The sequence below is a fragment of the Chiloscyllium punctatum genome, chromosome 2, assembly GCF_047496795.1.
Source record: "Chiloscyllium punctatum isolate Juve2018m chromosome 2, sChiPun1.3, whole genome shotgun sequence".
In the NCBI taxonomy this organism is placed as follows: domain Eukaryota; kingdom Metazoa; phylum Chordata; class Chondrichthyes; order Orectolobiformes; family Hemiscylliidae; genus Chiloscyllium; species Chiloscyllium punctatum.
Window position 1 is genome coordinate 86563842 of NC_092740.1, and position 20578 is coordinate 86584419.

General features: G+C 39.0%; 1 protein-coding gene across 6 annotated transcripts in view; it reads right to left on the reverse strand.

Annotated features, from left to right (window-relative positions):
* The window catches only part of LOC140486271 (protein prune homolog 2-like), a 417027-nt gene that overhangs the window by 49490 nt on the left and 346959 nt on the right, over positions 1 to 20578 (reverse strand). For all 6 annotated transcript variants that reach the window (XM_072585194.1, XM_072585201.1, XM_072585229.1 and 3 more), the window contains one exon: positions 10732 to 10908. In XM_072585194.1, coding sequence (XP_072441295.1) covers positions 10732 to 10908 — 177 coding nt within the window. The remainder of the gene's footprint in view (positions 1 to 10731; positions 10909 to 20578) is intronic.

Genomic DNA, 20578 nt, shown 5'->3' on the forward strand with positions numbered 1-20578 from the left:
TTATCTTTCACTCAATATTACAGAAACAGATTCTCTAGTTGTTATCACGTTGATGTTCTGGGAGTTTGCTATGCTCAAATTAGCTGTGTTCACTACATTATAACAGCAAGTAAAGTTTTAAAAATCAATTCCTCAACCTTGATCCACACTTTGTTCAAGGGATAAAAACAGTTGTTGGAAAACATAGATCAGCTGTGTTGATCCTATTCATGCTCTTTAAAAATATTGGCTTAAAGAAAAACAGCTGGTCTTCATATGGAAACACAAAACATTTGCATAACTTAAAGCCAAGTAAAAATAACAGAAAGTGTACCATCAGAGCAATGAAGGATAAAGCTGCCACAGCCAATGGCCTAGATTTTCCTGAAAATTGTCATAGTAATGGCGTAATTACTTGAAAGAAGAACACGGTCAGAAATAATACATCTCTGTGCTTAGCACTTACTTCCAATAATCTACATTTTAAAGTGTTCAGCCATTGCTTGACATATTATAGTTATCTACTGAAGTCAACTGTCCTGAAATGAAATCACAGTGCTCCAAGTACGTCAATTACTAAAATTTATTTTCTTGAGAAGCAACAAGCAGTTTCAACTGACATCACGGAAATCATGTAAGTGGAGTCAAAAGCTCGACTGTGAGCAATCATGACACAAGTTGTTGGAAAGACAGGCTGCTCGAGGATACAAACAGTTTACAGAGAGATATTGATAGGTTAAGTAAGGGACAAAAAGATGACTAAAAGATGGCAAATGAATTGAAGCTGAGAAATTATGAAGTTGCTCATCTTAGAGGGGAGCACAAAACAAACAAATATTATGGAAATGGTGAACAACTCAGAAAACTGCAACACAAAAGGGGCATGATGGCACTTGTATATGAAACACAGAAAGCTAGCACACTGATGTAGCAGGCAATCAGGTAGATTTAATGGAATGCTGGCTCTTATTTCCAGGTTTTTTTTTCTTTATTCATTTCCAGGATGAGGGCATCACTGCCTAGGCAGTACTCATTGCCTATCCATAACTGCCAACAAGGCAGTTAAGGGTCAACCACATTGTTGTGGGTCTCAAAGTTCACATGTAGGCCAGACCAGATAAGGGTGGCAAATTCCTTCTGTGAAGGACCCAGATGTCCAGTACATTATCTGTGTCTCTGGATCAACAGTCCAACGATAATACCACTACGCCATCACCTCCCCTCTTGAAGTATAATAGTAGGTAAGTCTTATTGAAACTGTATAAGGTGCTGGTGAGACCTCATCTATGAATAGTTTTGATCACTTTATTTAAAGAAAGATATAATTTAATTGGAAGTAGTTCAGAGACAGGGGTCACGCGGATTTTTCTTGATCTGTCATATCAGCAAAGGGTAAACAGATTGGGACCTTACCTATTCAATGCAGTTTAAGAGAATGAGATGTGATCTCACTGAAACACATAGGATTCTTAATGACAGAGAAAATGCTGAGAGAAAGTTTCCCATCATGGGACAGTCAAAGACCAGAGGGCATAGTCTCAGAAGAAAGGGGCTCCAATTTGAGACTGAGGTGAGGAAGAATTTCTTCTCTCAGCAGATTGAGTGTCATTGGAACTCCTTGTCACAGAGCGCTATAGGGGAAGAATCCTTGTGTATATTTAAGGTTGAGGTAAGTAAATTCTTGATCAGTAGGGAAATCAAGTATCATGAGGAAATTGCAGGAAAATCTACATCAGGAATGTTGGATCAGCCATGATCCTACTGAATCACAGGACAAGCTTGAGGGGCCGAATGGCCCATCTTGTTCTTATTTCTTATGGTTGTAAAGTTCTTAGATATACATTGGGATGGTAGCACCTTTCTTTAAAACCATTTTTAACACATATTTTACCACTTTAATCATCTTATCCATTTAACTGTAAAACTTACTAAGATATCTAGATTTTTTGATCAGCTCAACAGCTTGATAGTTGGAACTACCAAGTCCTGGGCAGTAATGACTCTTGTCTGCAGCTTGTTGAGGTCCCTGCTGTTGCAGATGGTGAGGTGCAGGGAGTGGAAGCCATGTCAGCCTTATTTGTTATCCCAGGCCATACTGCATTCAGCATCAGGCTCTCAGTGGTCAGGCACTTAACAGCAATGGCCTACGGTCATTAGGGAGGGAGGTCCAGATATTTGATTCAATAACAATGAAACGACAATTGATATAGTTTCAGGTCAGGATGGTATGTGGCTTGGAGGAAACTTATAGGCTTTGGGCTCCCATTCTTCTGTTGCTCCATGGGCTTCCCGGTAGGTTGAGTTCGTAAGTTTGGAAAGTGCTGACTTAGGAGCCTTGGTGAATTGGTAGTTTTCAATGTATCATTATATGTTTTTAAAAGAATTTCACTTCATTTTTATTTCTCCCAATGTTGCCACAGTTGCATTATTACTTATGGTGCTAACCACTACTTATCATTCCCCTCCTCCTGATCCTCTGTCAGAGTTATCCTTGGTTTTGATTTTCCAGAGTTGGTGTGCCAGAGATGGCACAAAGTCACTCTGATACAGTGGGAATAGAGGTCACCCGGCAGAACTGGCATACTGGTGTCAGAGAATGATAAAAATGAAGAATGACATGTCATTTGAATATAAAGGGCTGAGGAAAGCTGCTGGAAAGAAAAAAAACTTTGTTTATTTTTGTTTATATCATAACCCGAAGGATTATTTGATGCCTGTATGACTGAACTCTCAAATTTTACAGGCTGTTGTCACCTTCAAACACTTGACTCCTTGAGCACAATCATCTGTGATCATGATTTGTTTAGATTATACCATTTGACATTCACTGATGTCTGCTACAGTGTTGAATATTTTAAGAGTATGATAGGATGCTCAATTTTTCTGATAGGACTTTTTCAGAAAATGGTGTGACGAGCCATCACCTACATTACAATTAAAATTTTCTCAGTAATTATCCTTCTGAAACAGGCTCTAAAATAAATTTTATGGCTTCCCTTCACCCTGCCTCAATCAATAGTAGTTGCTATTTTCTGAATGAATATCTATATCCTCCTCACTGTCCCGTAGATTGGGAAATAATGGTGCTGTTAATCTGGTAGCAGGGCAACTTCTCCAGGCACGAAAATGTAAAATGGTTTTTCTTTTTGAACAGAAGTTATATTTGACTTAAAGCATAAAGTTTGTTGCTCTCTCCAAATCCCCATCACCTTCTGATTATATTTCAGGTTTCCAACATCTGTAGTTATTTGCTTTTATTTAAATGGAGAGCCCTCTTTAAACAAAAGAACTTTTCTGAAACGTTAGAATTATCATTTTATTGGTTTACGATACAGCACAGAAGGGGATTATTCTGTCTGTCTTGCCTGTGTTGGCTCCATGAAAGGGCCAGTTAATTTGTCCAATTCCAATACAGTAGAACAAGGCATAAAATTAAAATAGAACAGTTAACCGGTAATACCGGAATGTATTTCTGCCCTCAAAGAAGAGCAGAATTCTGTAATGCCCTGTGCTAAAAAGCTGTTAAGAACAGCAATTTATACATTTTTGTCATACAAAGTTATTAAAGGGTTACAGATCAATTGTTATCTAATTAAATGGTGGAACAGTTTCAAAGACAGAACTCTATTCCTGCATTATTACATTTCTGGATAAGAGACTGAAAAGACAGAGCAGGACACTAACCTATACAGTAATACTGCCAAAAGAAAATATGACATCAAAAGGAACATACTGAAATATTTCCAAAATTTGAATAGATGAAAATGGCTAGTATATCATTTTAATAGGAGAAAACTTGTAGTGATTGAAGTCATGGTAGTCTATAAAATACACCCATGATGGTAACTTGTTTAATTAACAGTTACTGCACTGAGATTACACCAGTTGAGAGAAGTGTTCACAGAACAAAAAACTCAGAGCTGAAAGTGATGCAGCACAATCACGTGTATAATCCCACTGACAGCAATTTTTAATCAGTTTTTCTATGCTTTCTTGCTTCTGTTTATTGTGTCAATGATTTAAAACTGTCCTTTCAAACAACTAATCAACTTTCGAAGTCAGATTGCAGCCACCATAATCCTTGCAACATACTCTAATTGGACATGCAGTAAAGTATGAAGGACATTATAGACAGAGAAATTGGAACACTGGATCATACTTCTTGCATACCAAGTCTGTTAATGTTCCAAAAAATCAGGACTAGTATTTTAATTTTTGTTATAGAAGCAGCAATGTGATATTTTTCATGTGAACATTGTCTCACTTAACTTCTTAGTCCACTTTCTTGTCTCTACCTATGCATCCAGTCCAATAGAAATAAATTTTCAGGATATTCTGTGTTTTAAATCCTAGGCCAGTTTGCTGACACTTTTAAAGAGCTTATCTGGATCCACAAAGCAGTCTCAACAATCAGCTTACTCTCATAAGACTTTCTCAGAAATGTTGACAAATGCAAATTAATTTAAAATAAAGATACTGCACTGTCAAAGCAAGAAATTGGAAATTTTCCATGACTTTGATCTTAATGTATTATAACTAGCAAAACAAAATAGGGTATGTGGCTGAAACAGCTAAAAATATCAAGTTAGGTGTGCAAAGCTGACAGCTTGGAAAGTAAGAATCAGGTTGCAATGAAGACAATTTTAAATTTCTGGACAAAAATGTCATTATGTGATAAATCTATTTTCCATGAAACCTTAATGAGAATATTTGTTGATTAAAAAGCCAAGTAGACTCTTCATTATCATAACATGAAAAAGATCAACAAATACTGTGAAGACAGTACTGAACTGCTCCATTTTGCAGGGGCCTCAACAATTTTTCCTTCAAATCCTCCCACTTACTCCAGACCAAAGGGGCTGCCATGGGCACGCGCATGGGCCCCAGCTATGTCTGCTGTTTTGTTGGGTACACTGAACAGTCCATCTTCTGCAGCTACATCAACTCCTTTTCCTCCACTATACCACTGACTGTATTCATGCTCCCACGAGGAGGTTGGACAGTTGAGTAACATCACAAACACTTTCCACCCTGACCACAAGTTCACCTGGACCATCTGGGACACCCCCCCTCCCCTTCCTGGACCTCTCCATCTCCATTTCCATTTCCAGCGACCAACTCAACACGGACATCTACTACAAACCCACAGACTCTCAGTTACCTGGACTACACCTCCTCCCACCCTTCCTCCTGTAAAAATGCTATCCCCAATCCCAATTCCTCCACCTCTGCCATATCTGCTTCCAGGAGGACCAATTCCACCAGAGAACATCCCAGGTAGCCTCCTTCTTCAAGAACTGCAATTTCCCCTCCCACGTGGTCAATGATGCCCTCCAGCACATCTCATCCACTTCCCGCACCACGGCTCTTGAAACCCACCTTGAAATCCCAGCACAACAAGGACAGAACTCCCTTGGTCCTCACCTTCCACTCCACCAACCTCCATATACATTGCATCATCCTCCGCCATTTCCCCCACATATATACAGAGCCCATCACCAGGGATATATTTTGTTCCCCATCTCTATCTGTGTTCCGCCGAGACCATTCCTTCAGCAACTCCCTTGACCAACTCAACCATTCACTCCTGGCACCTTCCTTTGCCACCTTAAGAGGTGCAAAACCTGCGCCCAAAACCAACACCCCTCCCCCCACCACCCTAGGGCCCAAATGATCCTTCCACAGCCAACAGAGATTTACCAGTACCTCCACACACATCACCTACAGTGCCCATTGCTCTCAATGTGGTCTACTCTACATTGGGCAGACAGGATGCCAACTTGCTTCAGAGAACGCTTCAGAGAACGTCCCTGGGACACATGCACTAACCAATCCCACTGCCTTGTGGCCGAACACTTCAACTCCCCCTCTCACTCTGCCAAGGACATGCAAGTCCTATGCCTCCTCCACCGCCAAACTCTAGCCACCCAGAGGAAGAACACCTCATCTTCTGCCTTGGGACCCTCCAACCACACAATATAAATGTCGATTTCACCAGTCTCCTTATTTCCCCTCCCCCTACCTTATCAGAGATCCAACCCTCCAATTCGGTATTGCCCTCTTGAAATATCCTACTTGCTCATTGCTCTTCCCACCTATCTGCTCTCCTTCCACTCTGACCTATCACCAATCACCCCCCCGCCACTTTCATCTACATATCGTATTCCCAGATACTTTTCCCCAGCCCTATCCCCTCCCATTTATCTCTCAGCCCCCTTGCCCTTCCACCCCCACCCCATTCCTGATGAAGAGCTAATGCTCAAAATGTCAACTTTCCTGCTCCTTGGATGCTGTCTGACTGGCTGTACTTTTCCAGCACCATACTTGTCGACTCTGATCTCCAACATCTGCAATCCTCACTTTCTCCATTGCTAAGCTATTGTTATCACTCAATTTCATACTTTCTCAGCTCTTTTGCTGTTGAAACTTTCCATACCTTTGTTACCTCCAACTTGAATATTCCAGTGTACATCTGGCTGGTCTCCCATATTCTCTCCTGTCTAAACTTGAAGTCATCCAAAACTCTGCTAACTGTGTCTTAACTTGTACTAAGTTTCATTCTCCTGTCATCTGTGTGTAGTTTGACAGTGACTCCCTGTCAACAGCATCTTGATTTTAAAATTCTCAGCTTTATTTTCCAAATCCATCCAATGGCCTTTTTTTATAATCTCCTCTGACTTTATCCTTGGAGAACTAATTTCTTGAGTAACCTTAGTTTCAGTTACAGCATCTCAACTACTGATGAATGTGCCTTTATTTGCCATAGCCACAAGCTCCAGAATATTCTTACTGCACCTCTCCACTTCTCTACCTTTAAGACTACCCTTAAAATCTGTCTCTTTGATCAAGCTTTTAGTGGCTTAACCTAATATGTCATTAGGTGACCCCATGACAAATTTGTTCTATGATGCTTCGGTCAAGTTCCTTAAAACATCTTATTACTTTTAATGTGCAAGATGCAATGTAACAATTAGTTTAGAATAACATCCCTTTCCCAGCAAGATGGAAAAGAACAATGAAATGAGTGTACCATCACCTCCACACTCTTTGCTAAGTCAAATATCATTTTGAACTGAACATATATCACTATTTCTTTTTTTGTCATTCAATCCATATTCTGCAAATCATTGCCTAACATCATTTTGAGAATGTCACCCATGGATTATTTAGGTTCAAGGACTAAACTGACTAAAAACATCTTAATATAACAAGAGATGGGAGCAACCTTGTTTGTCTCACCTACATCCTGAGAAATAAAATAAATAAAGCCATTGTACTGGTGCCATGAAAAGTCCAAGCAAGCAGTAGAAACAAGGTATACTTATGTTCAGGCAGAAAACAATGGAAATGTAACCCCTTCCAATCCACAATTCAAAAGTCTTAATAGACAAAAATTAAAAGGAAGTGAGGCACTACATTATATTATGTCTAGTATACAGCACAGTGGGTAGTACTGATAGAGATATAATGTGAAATTAGTTTGGGTTGAAATAAGGAATGGCAAAGCTAAGAAGTCATTGGTGCAAATCGTCTACAAGCCCCCAAAGACTTGTCTCACTGTTGGACAAAATATAAATCATCAAATAATGAAGATGCATGGGAAGGGCACTACAATTATTATAGCTTTTAAAGTAAGTGGCTGCAGACATAGTGAAGGCATTAGTCAAAACATTCCAGAACTCAGATTGGAGAACAGCTAATGTGATGCCCTTGTTTAAGGAGGGAGTAGCACTTAAAATAGATAGGCCAGTTAAGACTAGTATCTGTGACTGGAAAAACGCCAGAATCTATAATTAAGGAACAAAATAGCAGCACATTTAGCAAAGCTTAATGCAATCAAACAAAGTCAAAGTAGCTTTGTGAAAGGGAAATTACACTTGATAAACTTGCTAGAGTTATCTGAGGGTACAACAAGCAGAATTGATTAAAGTAACTGGAGGTGTAATATATTTGGATTTTCAGAAGGCAGTTGACAAAATGACACATAAAGGGTTATTGCACAAGATAGCAACTCACAGTATTGGGGATAACAGCAGAGGATTCAGAAATACATTATATGACAAAGCAGAGTCAGCATTGTATCAGGAAGTAGAAATCATACCTGATGAAGTTGCTAAAGTTCCTTAAAATAGTTACAAGCAGGATAGATAATGGGAAAGCAATAGAAAATATATTTTCTGTATTTTCAGAAAGGGTTTGATAAAGTTATTTAATAAGGAAAGAGCCATGGTAGTGAAGGTGGTATCAGCGTAGATAGAGGATTGGTTAACTAATAAAAGATACAGAGTTAAGATGAGCGGCTCATTTAAGTATAGCAACTTGTGACTGGTGGAGTGCCACAAGATCATTGATAGGACCACAAATACTTGGACCATATATTAATGAGTGGGATGAGGGAAGTGAATGTACTATGCACATATTTGCAGATGACACAAAAATATTGGTAAGGCAAGCTGCTGACAAAGAGTCTGCAGAGGAATATAGACAGTTTAAGTAAGTGAGCAAAAGCTTGGCAGATGGAACATAATGGAGGAAAATGTGAGCTTATGTACTTTGGCAGGAAGAACAGAAGAATTGAATTTCATTTAGATGGCGAATGACTGCAAGAAGTTATAGAACAGAAAGATTTGCAAGTCCTCGTTTATGAATCACAAGAAACTAGCATCCAAGTTCACCAGATAACAGGAAAGACAAAAGGAATGTTGGCCTTTACTTCAAAGGAACTGGAATATTAAAGTAGGGGGGTTTTGCTAAAACTATATAAGGCACTAGTTATACCACAGCTGGAATACTACGTATGGGTTTGGACCCCTTGTCTAAGGAAGGATAGACCAGAAATGGAGGACTGTCTTGAGAGGAGAGATTGAACAGGTTGGGCCTGTAGTCATGGAATTTAGAATAATGAGATACAGCCTTATTGAAACATACAAGACTTTTCAAGGACTTGACAGGATATATGCAGAAATGTTGCTTCTTCTTGTGGGAGAGCAAAAGACAGTCACAAACTCAGAATAAGGAGTCACATACTTATGGTAGAAAGGAGGAGGAATCCCTTTTCTCGGAGGGTAGTGAATCAATGGAATTCTTTACCGCAGAGTGCGGATAAGACTGGTCATTTGGTATATTCAAGACCGAAGTGGAAAGATTTTTAATCAGTAAGGGAAACGGTAGACAAGTAGAGTTGAGGATTATCTGAGTAACCATGGTCTCATTGAATGGTGGAGCAAGCTTCCTGGGCTGAGTAGCCTGGTTTTGTTTCTATGTTTTATGGGGTAATTTATTAGAATAGATTGAGGACTAGTTAACACACAAAATACAGAATGTGGATTAATGGGCCTTTTACAGGTTGAAAACACACAAACAGTGGAGTGCCAGAAGGATCAGTCCAAGGTCTCAACTGATTTGAAGGAAGGGGGCAAAGTTTAATGCATCCAAATTTGCCAATGATACAAAAATATTTAGGGGCATTTTGTGATAAGAACACAAGGAATCTGCAAGGATACACAGACAGGTTGAGTGAGGGGCAAAAACGTAGCAGATGGAGTTTAAGGTAAGAAAGGGAGAAGTGATATACTTTAGTCAGAAGAATCAAAAATGGTCAGAAGAATCAAAAATGGCCAGACAGTTAGTAAAATAGAGACTCCAAACAGATGCAAAACAGAGGGATTCGGTTGTTCTTGTGTATAAAGTGCAAAAACTAAGCATGCAGGTGAAGTAAGTAATGACAAAGGTAAAAAGAAGTTTGGCTTTTATTGCTAAAGGGTGAGAGTTTAAAATAGGGATGTCTTATTAAAATTGTACATGGAGTTGATGAGGCAGCATCACAAGTACTGTGCACAATTTTGGTCCGTGTATTTAAGGGGTTGACTTATCAAGGATGGCTAAACAAGTTAGGCTTTTATTCATTATAATTTAGAAAAACAGGGAGTGATCTTCTTGAAACAATACAATTTTCTGAAGAGTCTTGAGAGGGTAGATAGTCAGATGATGTTTACACTTGTTGAGCAATTATGAACTATGAAAAAAGTTAAGTTCATAACTATTTCATCTGGCCACCATTTAGTAACAATATTACAAACATAGGTTTTAGAGATGACACCTAAAATAAAATAGTAATATCCTTATCTAGGTCACAACATATTGCCAGACTTGTTGAGTTTCTCCTGTGTCTTCGGTTTTTGGAAGCAATGTACCTTCTATTACTCCTAAATTAGACTTCTGCCCTGTCTGTAGTTGAAAATTAATCTCCTGGATAAAGTTGCTTGAACCTATTTTATCACATTGTGGCAGAGACCCATGCAGAGAGTGTGTGGCAATTCATGGCATAATTCCAATACCAGGAACAAATGAAGCAGTAGATCTATTCTTGGTGCAAATCACACATGTACCTCTGCAATTTATAACATATACAGGTGAAAGACATTTTCACTTCCACTAACTGACTAAGCAAAGCCAAAGGATACTCATTAGTGTTTACAATGTCTTGGGATTTATTGCCCTGGTCTAAAATAGATGAGTGGAAAGCTAAAGTACTGTAGAACAAGAAGTGAACAACAAACTGTTGACATATTTTGAAAGCAAAACAGAAGGTCAACTTGCTGCCCTACATTAATGGAACTTTAAAAAAAAATTCACTTCACAAGAAATGACAATGGAGTCAAGTCAAGTAAACAATACAATATAAAATCACAGATCTAAGTTCTATGTTTTATTTTACATCATAAACACAAATGATTTGATGAACTGACTTACCCCCATGAGAGACAACTCTTCGGTAAGGTTCAATAGCCTTCATGTCAATCCTATGTTCTTGTTCCCCAATGACAACAGTTCTCCACAACCGATTATCTGTGCGTTCTTCTTCAGCAGTATATTCTGGTATAGGTTCTACCACTTCTTTTCCAATATGAGTGGCACTGGGTGTTTCATCTAAAACAAAGAAACATTTAATAAATATTTCCACATTAAGAAAAGTAACCAATTACATTTAGTTGAAAACCTATATAACATGCTTCAACACAAGCAACATTATGTAATGGAATATGCTTTAGATCTTGAAAACTGAAGATAAGGACAGGTCAGGCAAGATCTTTCAAGTGAGAAAAAACAGAATGTCAAAAACAGTACAGAGGAAGAGAAAGGACGTAGCAGGGAAGAAAAGAACAAAAGAGAAGGTTTGCAACAGTGTGGAAGGCAGTGGAAATTAAATGACAAAAGGTCGTCATTCACCAGGATGTATCGGCATAACATCAGTATTAAATACAATCAAGTCACACTATTTTAAGGAGTTTGTTCATGTTAAGTGCATGCTGAAAAATAACTAAAAAATGGCTGCGTTATAAAACAGTTGTTGTTTCAATAGATCTACAGAACTGTATTTCTCGTCCTATTTAGCAGTGTGTGTATATTGGCCTTCCCATCTGTCAAACATGTAATGTGGCAAATAATTTCTCTTTTCTGGTCACTGATTCCTCACTTCATTCTTGATAGAAGCAGCTGTCACCGTGAATATTTCAAAACAAAATACAGTTTAGCATTTTACATTTGGCATCTTCTTCCCATTTTTCTCCTCTCAATTCTTGCTATTGACAAAAAAGGCACAACTAGTCCTCTTTTACTTCACCAACTCTTAACCCTTAATCATTGATTTTCCATCAAAGAAAACAGATATAAACATGTCCTTGACTCACCCGCGCAGTGATAATTTGACTGATAAAAATAGACAGTGTGGGCCGAAAATAAAATCTGTTTTGGACTAACCAGCAGTACCAAGCAAATTGAATCTTACCATTATGTTCAGCAAGGTTTGTCACATGTAGGTGAGCTAGTTAACGTTTATCCTTCCAATGTATATTTTATGTTGTGCTATTATTTACGATCATTTCTCAGGTGTATATAACTTGGACCCACCCAGGACTGACCTGAAATATTGCCTTCCTTAAATGACAGTGTATGTGTAATTTGTACATATTTTAAAATCATTTAGTTCAGAATTGGGATTTTGAACTAACACTGTCCATGTTTAGTCAATGAATATGAAGTGGTTTAATAGTTATCTTGCACATATTTCTGCAGCCATGGTGATTTATTTTAGAAAGGTTGCATGAGAGCAAGTTTTTTTTTTAAAAGAGAGTAACAGGTTTTATTTTGCTTAGGAAAGTGTTACAAATTAACAAAATAAACAAGCTTCAGTTAGAAGGCTCAGGATTTTCTTTCTGACTTAAAGAATACTTTTTTTGTTTCAGTTTTGCAGAGGTTTTACCTGAAGATGATAAACAGTTGCTCCTCAAGAAAATAGACAGTTTAGAACTGGTAAGCAATACATTACATCAGTGATACAAATTTAGCTTTCAAGTTCCAAATCACAAAATGTTTGGTTACAACCGTGGAGGCGTTAGTTGAAGCTGAGAAAGCTTAAACTCGATTGTATAAAGATTTAAGGAAGAGGTGATCAAATTGTTACAATCCGGTAATTAAATGCAAGCTAAGTCAAACCCTAAGTGTGATACAAAAAGGATTTCTCTCTGGTATTTGAGCACTGTAAAGGGATGTTATTTGAGGTTAACAGGATTTTTTTTACATGTTTTGAAATCTTTTAACTTGTGTTATATGTAAGTGACTTGGTTTATTCTACTATATCTTTCTTCATTTCTTCTGTGCAATGAACTCTACTAACAAAATCTGCAGCATTTGGTGCTTGCATTTCAGTGAAAGACCAAAATAAAAATACAAGATGAGATCTATCAAGGCAAATTTCAGTCTGGGATCTGATCTTTCCAGTGATGACATAATTTGGGATCATAACAACACCACTCTAATTCTTTATCAAATCAAGAAGACCAAGATAATCCACATTTTTAATGATGAAAGACAAATTCGGGTTGTTAGAAGCAAGAGACAGTTATGCTGCACTACTACTTTGCCGCAGCAATAAACAAAGCAATTAACAGTTATGACTATCATTATACAGAAATAAGAGCAGGTTCAATGCAGAAGTAACAATGGAGACAAGACCTATAATTTTAGAGACATAACATAAGCAAGCTTCTTGGAGGCAGATAGCACGAGGGCAAATTACAAATGCCTGAAACGACAGCAAATTGACATGTAAAGCATTATCAAAGATGACAGTCTTCATTACTATTTAGTTTCAACTGTAGTTTTGCTAATTTACAAAAGCAATCTTATAGAGAAGTTTGCAGAACATTTCATGATGACTTCCTTGGATAATATTTATTGGAAGTAACTAATGATAATTTAAGTTATTTTGCAATACTGTATTTATTGAGCACTAACGCAATTAGTCAGCTCATAGTAAAGAATGTGTGTGGTAAATATGATTATAAGACATTGAGTGGCAGCAGTATGGACCATCAACAAGATGCAAAGAGCCATTCATCACAGTTCCTTCAAAAGCACCTTCCAAAACAACCACCTCTACTATCTCGAAGGACAAGGGCAGAAGACACATGGGACCACAACCATCTGCAACTTCCCCTCCACAAAACCCAACATTCTACTTGGATCTACACTGCTGTTCCTTCATTAATGTTGGATCAAAATCCTCAAACTCCCTTCCGAACAACATTGCAAGTGTACCTGCATCACATGAACTGCAGTGGTTCAAGATGATAGCTCACCAGTACTTTCTCCAGGGTGACTGGGATGTGAACAAATGCTGGCCTAGAAAGGTCATTTTTAAAATGTCCACAGAAAGCAGCACACTCCTCTACACTGATTTGACTAGCTGTATTCTTTGGTCTTTCTGAGAGCCCTCTCCTCTGTTCAAAAACATGAAACATCTATTGTTATGGCTCTGGTGAAAATGGACCATCAATATTCAACTTTCATAATTTGTTTTCAATATCCAAGACTTTTACAGACCAAAACAGTTTTAAATAAAAAATGACATGCTGACTTAAAATAACTGCTGCAAACATCTCACAAGCCCAAGAACCCACATGGAATTGACAAAAACTGCCTGCCTTGGAATTACTACTTCTAATCTAGAGGTACTGGAACTTAGTGAAGTTTCAGAAAAAAATACATTTTTTTTGTTTTATTTGCACTTGCATTATTGTTTTTCATCTTCAATATGTGAAGTTATCTGCACTGTTTAGTTTGGAAAAAGACATTGAGCAAGTCAGGAAATATACAAACAAACCATAATTCAATTTGTTTGGAGCAACAGAGAGATTAAAAACATGTACTGAATAAAGCAAGAATATAGAAAGTTCCTCTCTCCCTCACTCTCGATCATAGTAAACAGTACTGGTGAAATAAAAACAATTTGAAAAAACCTCTGATGTTGGGACATCATAGAACCACAGAGTCCCTACAGTATGGAAGCAGAGCATTCAGCCCATTGAGTCCACAGTGACCTTCTGATAACATGTGATCAATTGAAAAAGAACAGTAAAGAATGTGAAGATCAGGAACAGAACTAAAACTTTCTTGCAGCAAAATAATATGGAGGCAAATATTGCATATGATCTTCTGAAGACCATCCCACCCAGACCTAGCCCCTACTCTACAACCTGCATTTCCCATGGCTATTCACCTATCTGCACATCCCTGGCCATTATGGGCAATTTAGCATGGCTAATCCACCTGACCTGCACAGCTTTGGACAGTGGGAGAAAACCAGAGCACCCGAAGGAAACCCACGCGGACACGGGGACTATGTGCAAATTCCACACTGACAGTCGCCTGAGGGTGAAATTAAACCTGGCTCCCTGACCCTATGAGGAATCAGTGCTAACCACTGAGCCACCATGCCACCCCATATCATAAGTACCTGCAAGCTTTGCCACTCCTAGGAAGGAGTGCAGCTAAATAGTTGGGATTGAGGTTTCACTCTTGCAACTCAATGACTTGTGGAAAAATTGTAAACCCCAACAGCCTTTCCCTTCCTGTCTGTATTAAATAACCAGTCTCCTGCAACTTCGAGAGTTTATTACCTATGGTTTGTTGTCACAGTTTTCAGGTAATTAAATAACAATCGCTTTCACTCAGTAAAGCTTTGGAATTGGCTCTCATTCATTTTTGATCGAGTTAGCCCAAATCAATAAATTCTAATGTGTTAAAAAGGGTTAGAATAAAAGGATTTGCTGCATCTGATCAAGAGGGAGTTGAAAATAAAGACAGGAACCCATGACCTCTCCTCACTTGGTTGTAACAACAGTTAGCCGACTTGTTTTTGCTTTGTTTTAGTTGTGAACATTTTACGCCTTGCCTTTGGTAACTAGTACCCTGGACCTTGCAGTCCCACAGTAACCAAGCCGCCCAGGTTCTGCTCAGACACACATTATATGTCGGTATTTACAACACCATTTTACCTTGAATTAAGTGCAGTCGTAAACAATAATCATCAAATAAAACCCATTGTTAATAACAGGAATAACAGATAAAACAGGGAACTGCAGGCCTGATAGCCGAACATCAGTTATGATGAAAATTTGGGAATCTTTTGTTAAGGAAGTCTTAAATGCATTAGAAAAACTATCAGACAAAGTTAACAGAGTTTAAGAAACTATTTGACAAGCTTAGATATTTTTGGGAATGTTGCTGCACATGTAGACAGATATAGTTGAATTTCTAAAAGGCATAAAGAACTACACAAGTTTAATACATCAGGGTTTATGGAGTTTGGGTAATATGCTAGCATAGATGGAGGACTGGTTAACAGACAAATAGTATAGTAGTGATAAAGTAGCATTTTCAAATTGGCAGGTTATAACTAGAGAAGTGCTACAACAATCATTGCTGGAGATTAAGCTATTTACAACTGATATTCAAGGACTGGGGTATGGAGACAGAGTAATGTATCGAAGTTTGCTGACAATACAAAATGGATGCGTCCTCTAAATGTTCATTCAAAAAGTTGCTACAAAGGGATACATATAAATTAAATGTGTTAAATGGACAATAATGTGGCAAAATGTGAGGCTATTCACCTTAGTCACAAGAAAAGAAAAACAGAATATTATTTAAAGATGCAAAACTTTTAAATATTGACGTGCAGAGAGATTTTGTACTCAGTCAGAACACAAAATTAGCATGCTTGTACAGCAAGAAAATTAGGAAGGCAAATGGTATGTTGGACTTGATTGCAAGGGATTGGAGTACAAGAATAAAGAACTTTTGTAACACTTTGATAAGAGTTTGTTGAGGCCACATCTGGAATAGTTTGTGCAGTTTTGGTCTCACAGCGGAGGGAAGATATTGGAATTGGCAATTATGAAGGCTTATTAAATTGGTTCCAGGGATGAGAAAGTTGACATATGATGAGAAGCTGAGTAAAATAGGTCTATATTCACATGAGTTTAGAATAATGAAATGTAGTCTCACTGAAAGGTATAAGGTTTTAGTGAGGCTTGACAAGACAGACAGAGAGGTTGCTTCTCTTGCTTGGGAATCCAGAACATAGGAGCACAGCCCTATGGAGTCACTCATGCAGGGATTCATAAGAATTCCTTTGAGACAGACTGCAAATCATGGGAATTGTCTATCTTGGATGGTTTTGGATTTTCCATCATGGGCTATAACTAAGATGTGAGATTGATAGATTAGTAATCTCAGAGAATTATGGGATATGGAGGAAACTGGACTTGAAGTAGATTAACCATGATTGCACTGGATTTTGAAACAGGATCAAAAGGATTGAATATTTACTCCTGCTCCTGTTTCTAGGTTGCAATGTTACCTAAGGCAGAGTAGAAAGATTCACACCTCCCATCGACAAATATTTCAGAGCTGATTAGTGATTACCTGACAGTACTACAGACCGATCTGATTTAGACATCAGATTATTCAGGTTGAGACAGATGGGCTCATTTTTCACCACTAGTTGGAACTAACTCTAAAAAGAATTAGCTTTATGTATTAAAAACCAAAATAACTGCAGATGTTGGAAATCAGAAACAAAAACAGAAATTGCTGGAAAAGCTTAGCAGGTCTGGCATTATCTACGGAGAGAAATCAGAGTCAACGTTCAGGGACTAGTGACCCCCTCCTCAGAACTCTGCCGTATATATTGTGCAGGATGGACAAACCATATTACTTAATAAAGAAGGTGAACTGACAGAGGTAGTAACAATAACAAGAGAGTATCCATGCATGGGAGTAAAACCAGAGAAGCACAGCAAGAGTGCGAAAGAAGAACTGCAATTTGGACTGATGCTAGAAAAGCACAGTTGATCAGGTAGCATCCAAGGAGCAGCAGAGTCAACGTTTCGAGCAGGACATCTTCATCAGGAATGAGGGTGTGGTCCAGGATAAATGGGGGTGGGAGAGCTGGGTGGGGGAGGGGTGGGAAAGATAGCTGGGAATGTGATAGGTAGATGAAGGTGGGGGTGATGGTAGTAGGTCAGAGAGGAAGGTAGAGCAGATAGGTGGAAAGGAAGATGGATGGGTAGAACACTTCAAGAGGGCAGTGCCAACTTGGAAGGTTAGATTTGGGATAAGGTGGGGTGAGGTGGGATGCGAAATGAGGAAACTGGTGAAATCAACATTGATCCAATGTGGTTGGAGGGTGCTGAGGCAGAAGATGAGGCGCTCTTCCACCAGGCATCGGGTGCCTAGAGTTTGCCATTGGAGGAGGCCAGGACTTGCATGTCCTTGGTGGAGTGGGAGAGGGCTTTGATGTGTTGGCCACAGGGTGTTGGGATTGTTTAGTGCGTTTTGTCCCAGGGATGCTCGAAATGTCGATTCTCCTACTCCTCGGATACTGCCTGACCGACTGTGCTTTTCCAACACCACACATTTTGCTTCTGATCTCCAGTATCTGCCATCTTCAATTTCTCCTGATTAGGACAATTGTTTCTTTCAATGTATAAATTCCACAACATGGGTTGAAATAATGTCTGCCCGAGATGTGATTATGGAGGTGGCTCTGGGTGGGGCCCACACTGTTTTGCTGCTCTTTGCACTGATTAAATCTGGGGAGAAATGGTTCATAAGCGGCCTTCCTGCCCCAGCTCCTTTTAGTGAGCACTTGAGCTTCTTCCCATCACCAGGGTAATCAGTCAGCAGTGGACAGGTCAGTCACCGTGGGGAAAAACAAATAGTAAACTTGGTCAATTACTTGTGGTCTTGTGGAAGAACAAGGCGTACCTTTACCCACAGAGACTCAGTATTATATCACGTACCTTTTTGAAAAAATAACAAAGATTAATAAGGGCAGCGTGGTAGATGTGATTTATATGGACTTCAGTAAGGTGTTTGACAAGGTTCCCCATGGGAGATAGTTAGCAAGGTTAGGTCTTATGGAATAAGGGGAGAACTAGCCATTTGGAGACAGAACTGCCTCAAAGATAGAAGATAGAGGGTGGTGGTGGAGGGTTGTTTTTCAGACCAGAGGCCTGTGACCAGTGGAGTGCCACAACGATTGGTGCTGGGTCCACTACTTTTCATCATTATGTAAATGATTTGGATATGAACATAAGAGGTACAGTGAGTAAGTTTGCAGATGACACCAAAATTGGAGATGTACCTCAGATTACAACAGGATCTTGATCAGATGGGCCAATGGGCTAAGGAGTGGCAGATGGAGTTTAAATAAATGTGGGATGCTGCATTTTGGGAAAGCAAATCAGAGCAGGACTTATACACTTAATGGTAAAGTCCTAGAGAGTGCTGCTGAACAAAGAGACCTTGGAGCCCAGATTCATAGCTCCTTGAAAGTAGAGTCGCAGATAGTTTGGATAGTGAAGGCAGCATTCGGTATGCATTCCTTTACTGGTCAGCACATTGAGTATAGGAGTTGGGAGATTATGTTGTGGCTGTACAGGACATTGGTGAGGCCACTTTTGGAATATTGTGTGCAATTCTGATCTCCTTCCTATCAGGATGCTGTTGTGAAACTTGAAAGGGTTCAGAAAAGATTTACAAGGATTTTGCCAGGGTTGGAGGATTTGAGCTATAGGGAGATGCTGAATAGGCTGAGGGGAGACCTCATAGAGGTTTATAAAATCATGAGGGGCATGGATAAGATAAATAGACAAAATCTTTTCCCTGGGGTGGGGGAGTCCAGAACTAGAGGGCATAGGTTTAGGGTGAGAGGGGAAAGGTATAAAAGGGACCTAAGGGACAGCTTTTTCACAGAGAGGGTGGGTGTGTGGATGGAATGAGCTGCCAGAGGAAGTAGTGTAGTCTGGTACAATTGCAAACATCTGGTTGGCTATGTGAATAGGAAGGGTTTAGAGGAATATGGGTCAAGTGCTGGCAAATGGGACTAGATTAGGTTGGGATATCTGATTGACATGGATGAGTTGGACTGAAGGGTCTGTTTCCATGCTGTACATCTCTGTGACTCAAAGTGAATTGTTATTGTAAAGGAGTGCTCCCAACTAAAGTCACCGTTTGCATGGCCCAGAAGCCTATTTTTTTTGACAAGTCAAAAAGTTCTGCATCATCTCCCTAATACACACCAACCCTCTCCTTCTAATTAGCTTTGTGCATAAGCCAAGTTCTGTGTGAGCAGACAAACAGAAATAAGTCATTAGCACAAAACAAGGCAAGTCAGTAATACATAGTCAATTCAAAGTTTGGGAGGAGATTTGTAGCTCGGGTGCTTGTTGTTGTGGTTTTGTTCGCCCAACTCGGCGAACAGAACCACAACAACATAGTCACTGCATGACAATTTATTCTGCTTGGTAGTTCCATATGGGTGTGTTGAAAAAATATTTGTAATTTAAGTTTCCTCTTTACTCAACCATTTTGAAATCACAATTAAAAATATAAAATAATAAAAACAGCCACAGTTAGTGACTTGCTAAAATAGGCAAGTGAATCCTTCTGTTTTAGTTGTGTCAGAATCACAGAAAATAACATGCATATTCAACCAACACTGAACCACATTCAGAAGATTCAATACAATAATAAATAGAGAATCTGCTTATTTGTGATGCTGGTTAAGGGATAGATAGGACACCAAGGATAACTCCCTTGTCACGGGATCTTTTACATCCACCTAAACAAGTGGATGCAGTGTCAATTTAGCATCTCATTCGAAGGGCGATACCTCTTACACAGTGCCATACTGAGAGTCAGTCTAGGTTAATATGTGCACAACTCCTGCTGTGGTACTTGAGCCTGAGACTGTGTGGTTCACAGGCAAGAGCACTACAAACTGAGCCACAGCTGACACACAATCCATGGGCCAAAATTCCTGTTAGTACACTGTTCAAGGTTTAACCACAAACTTATAATACAGTTTTGGGAATGGTAAAGATCATTATTTCCCACACAATTTTACTTGTTACACTTTGTAGGTTACATCCTGCACCAGTCAGCAATAAAGAGGGGAAGTATTAATCAATCATGAACTGCTATTAGAACAGACACCCAGTACAGTTTAAGACATGACTAAACTGCATATCGACTGCCTGGAACCATTATTCCAACAGACCTGGAATAAAGATTCCTTACTATTGGCAAACCAGCCCTAGAAATCCAGGCAACTTGATCCCTGTGAAGGAGAGTTTTAGTCAGACCATATGAAATGATGTCTACTCAGATTCAGAAAATATCCTAAAATGGTTTTGGATCCATGACTTCACTGGCCTCAGTCTGGGCAAGTAAAAGAGGGTTTACAGCT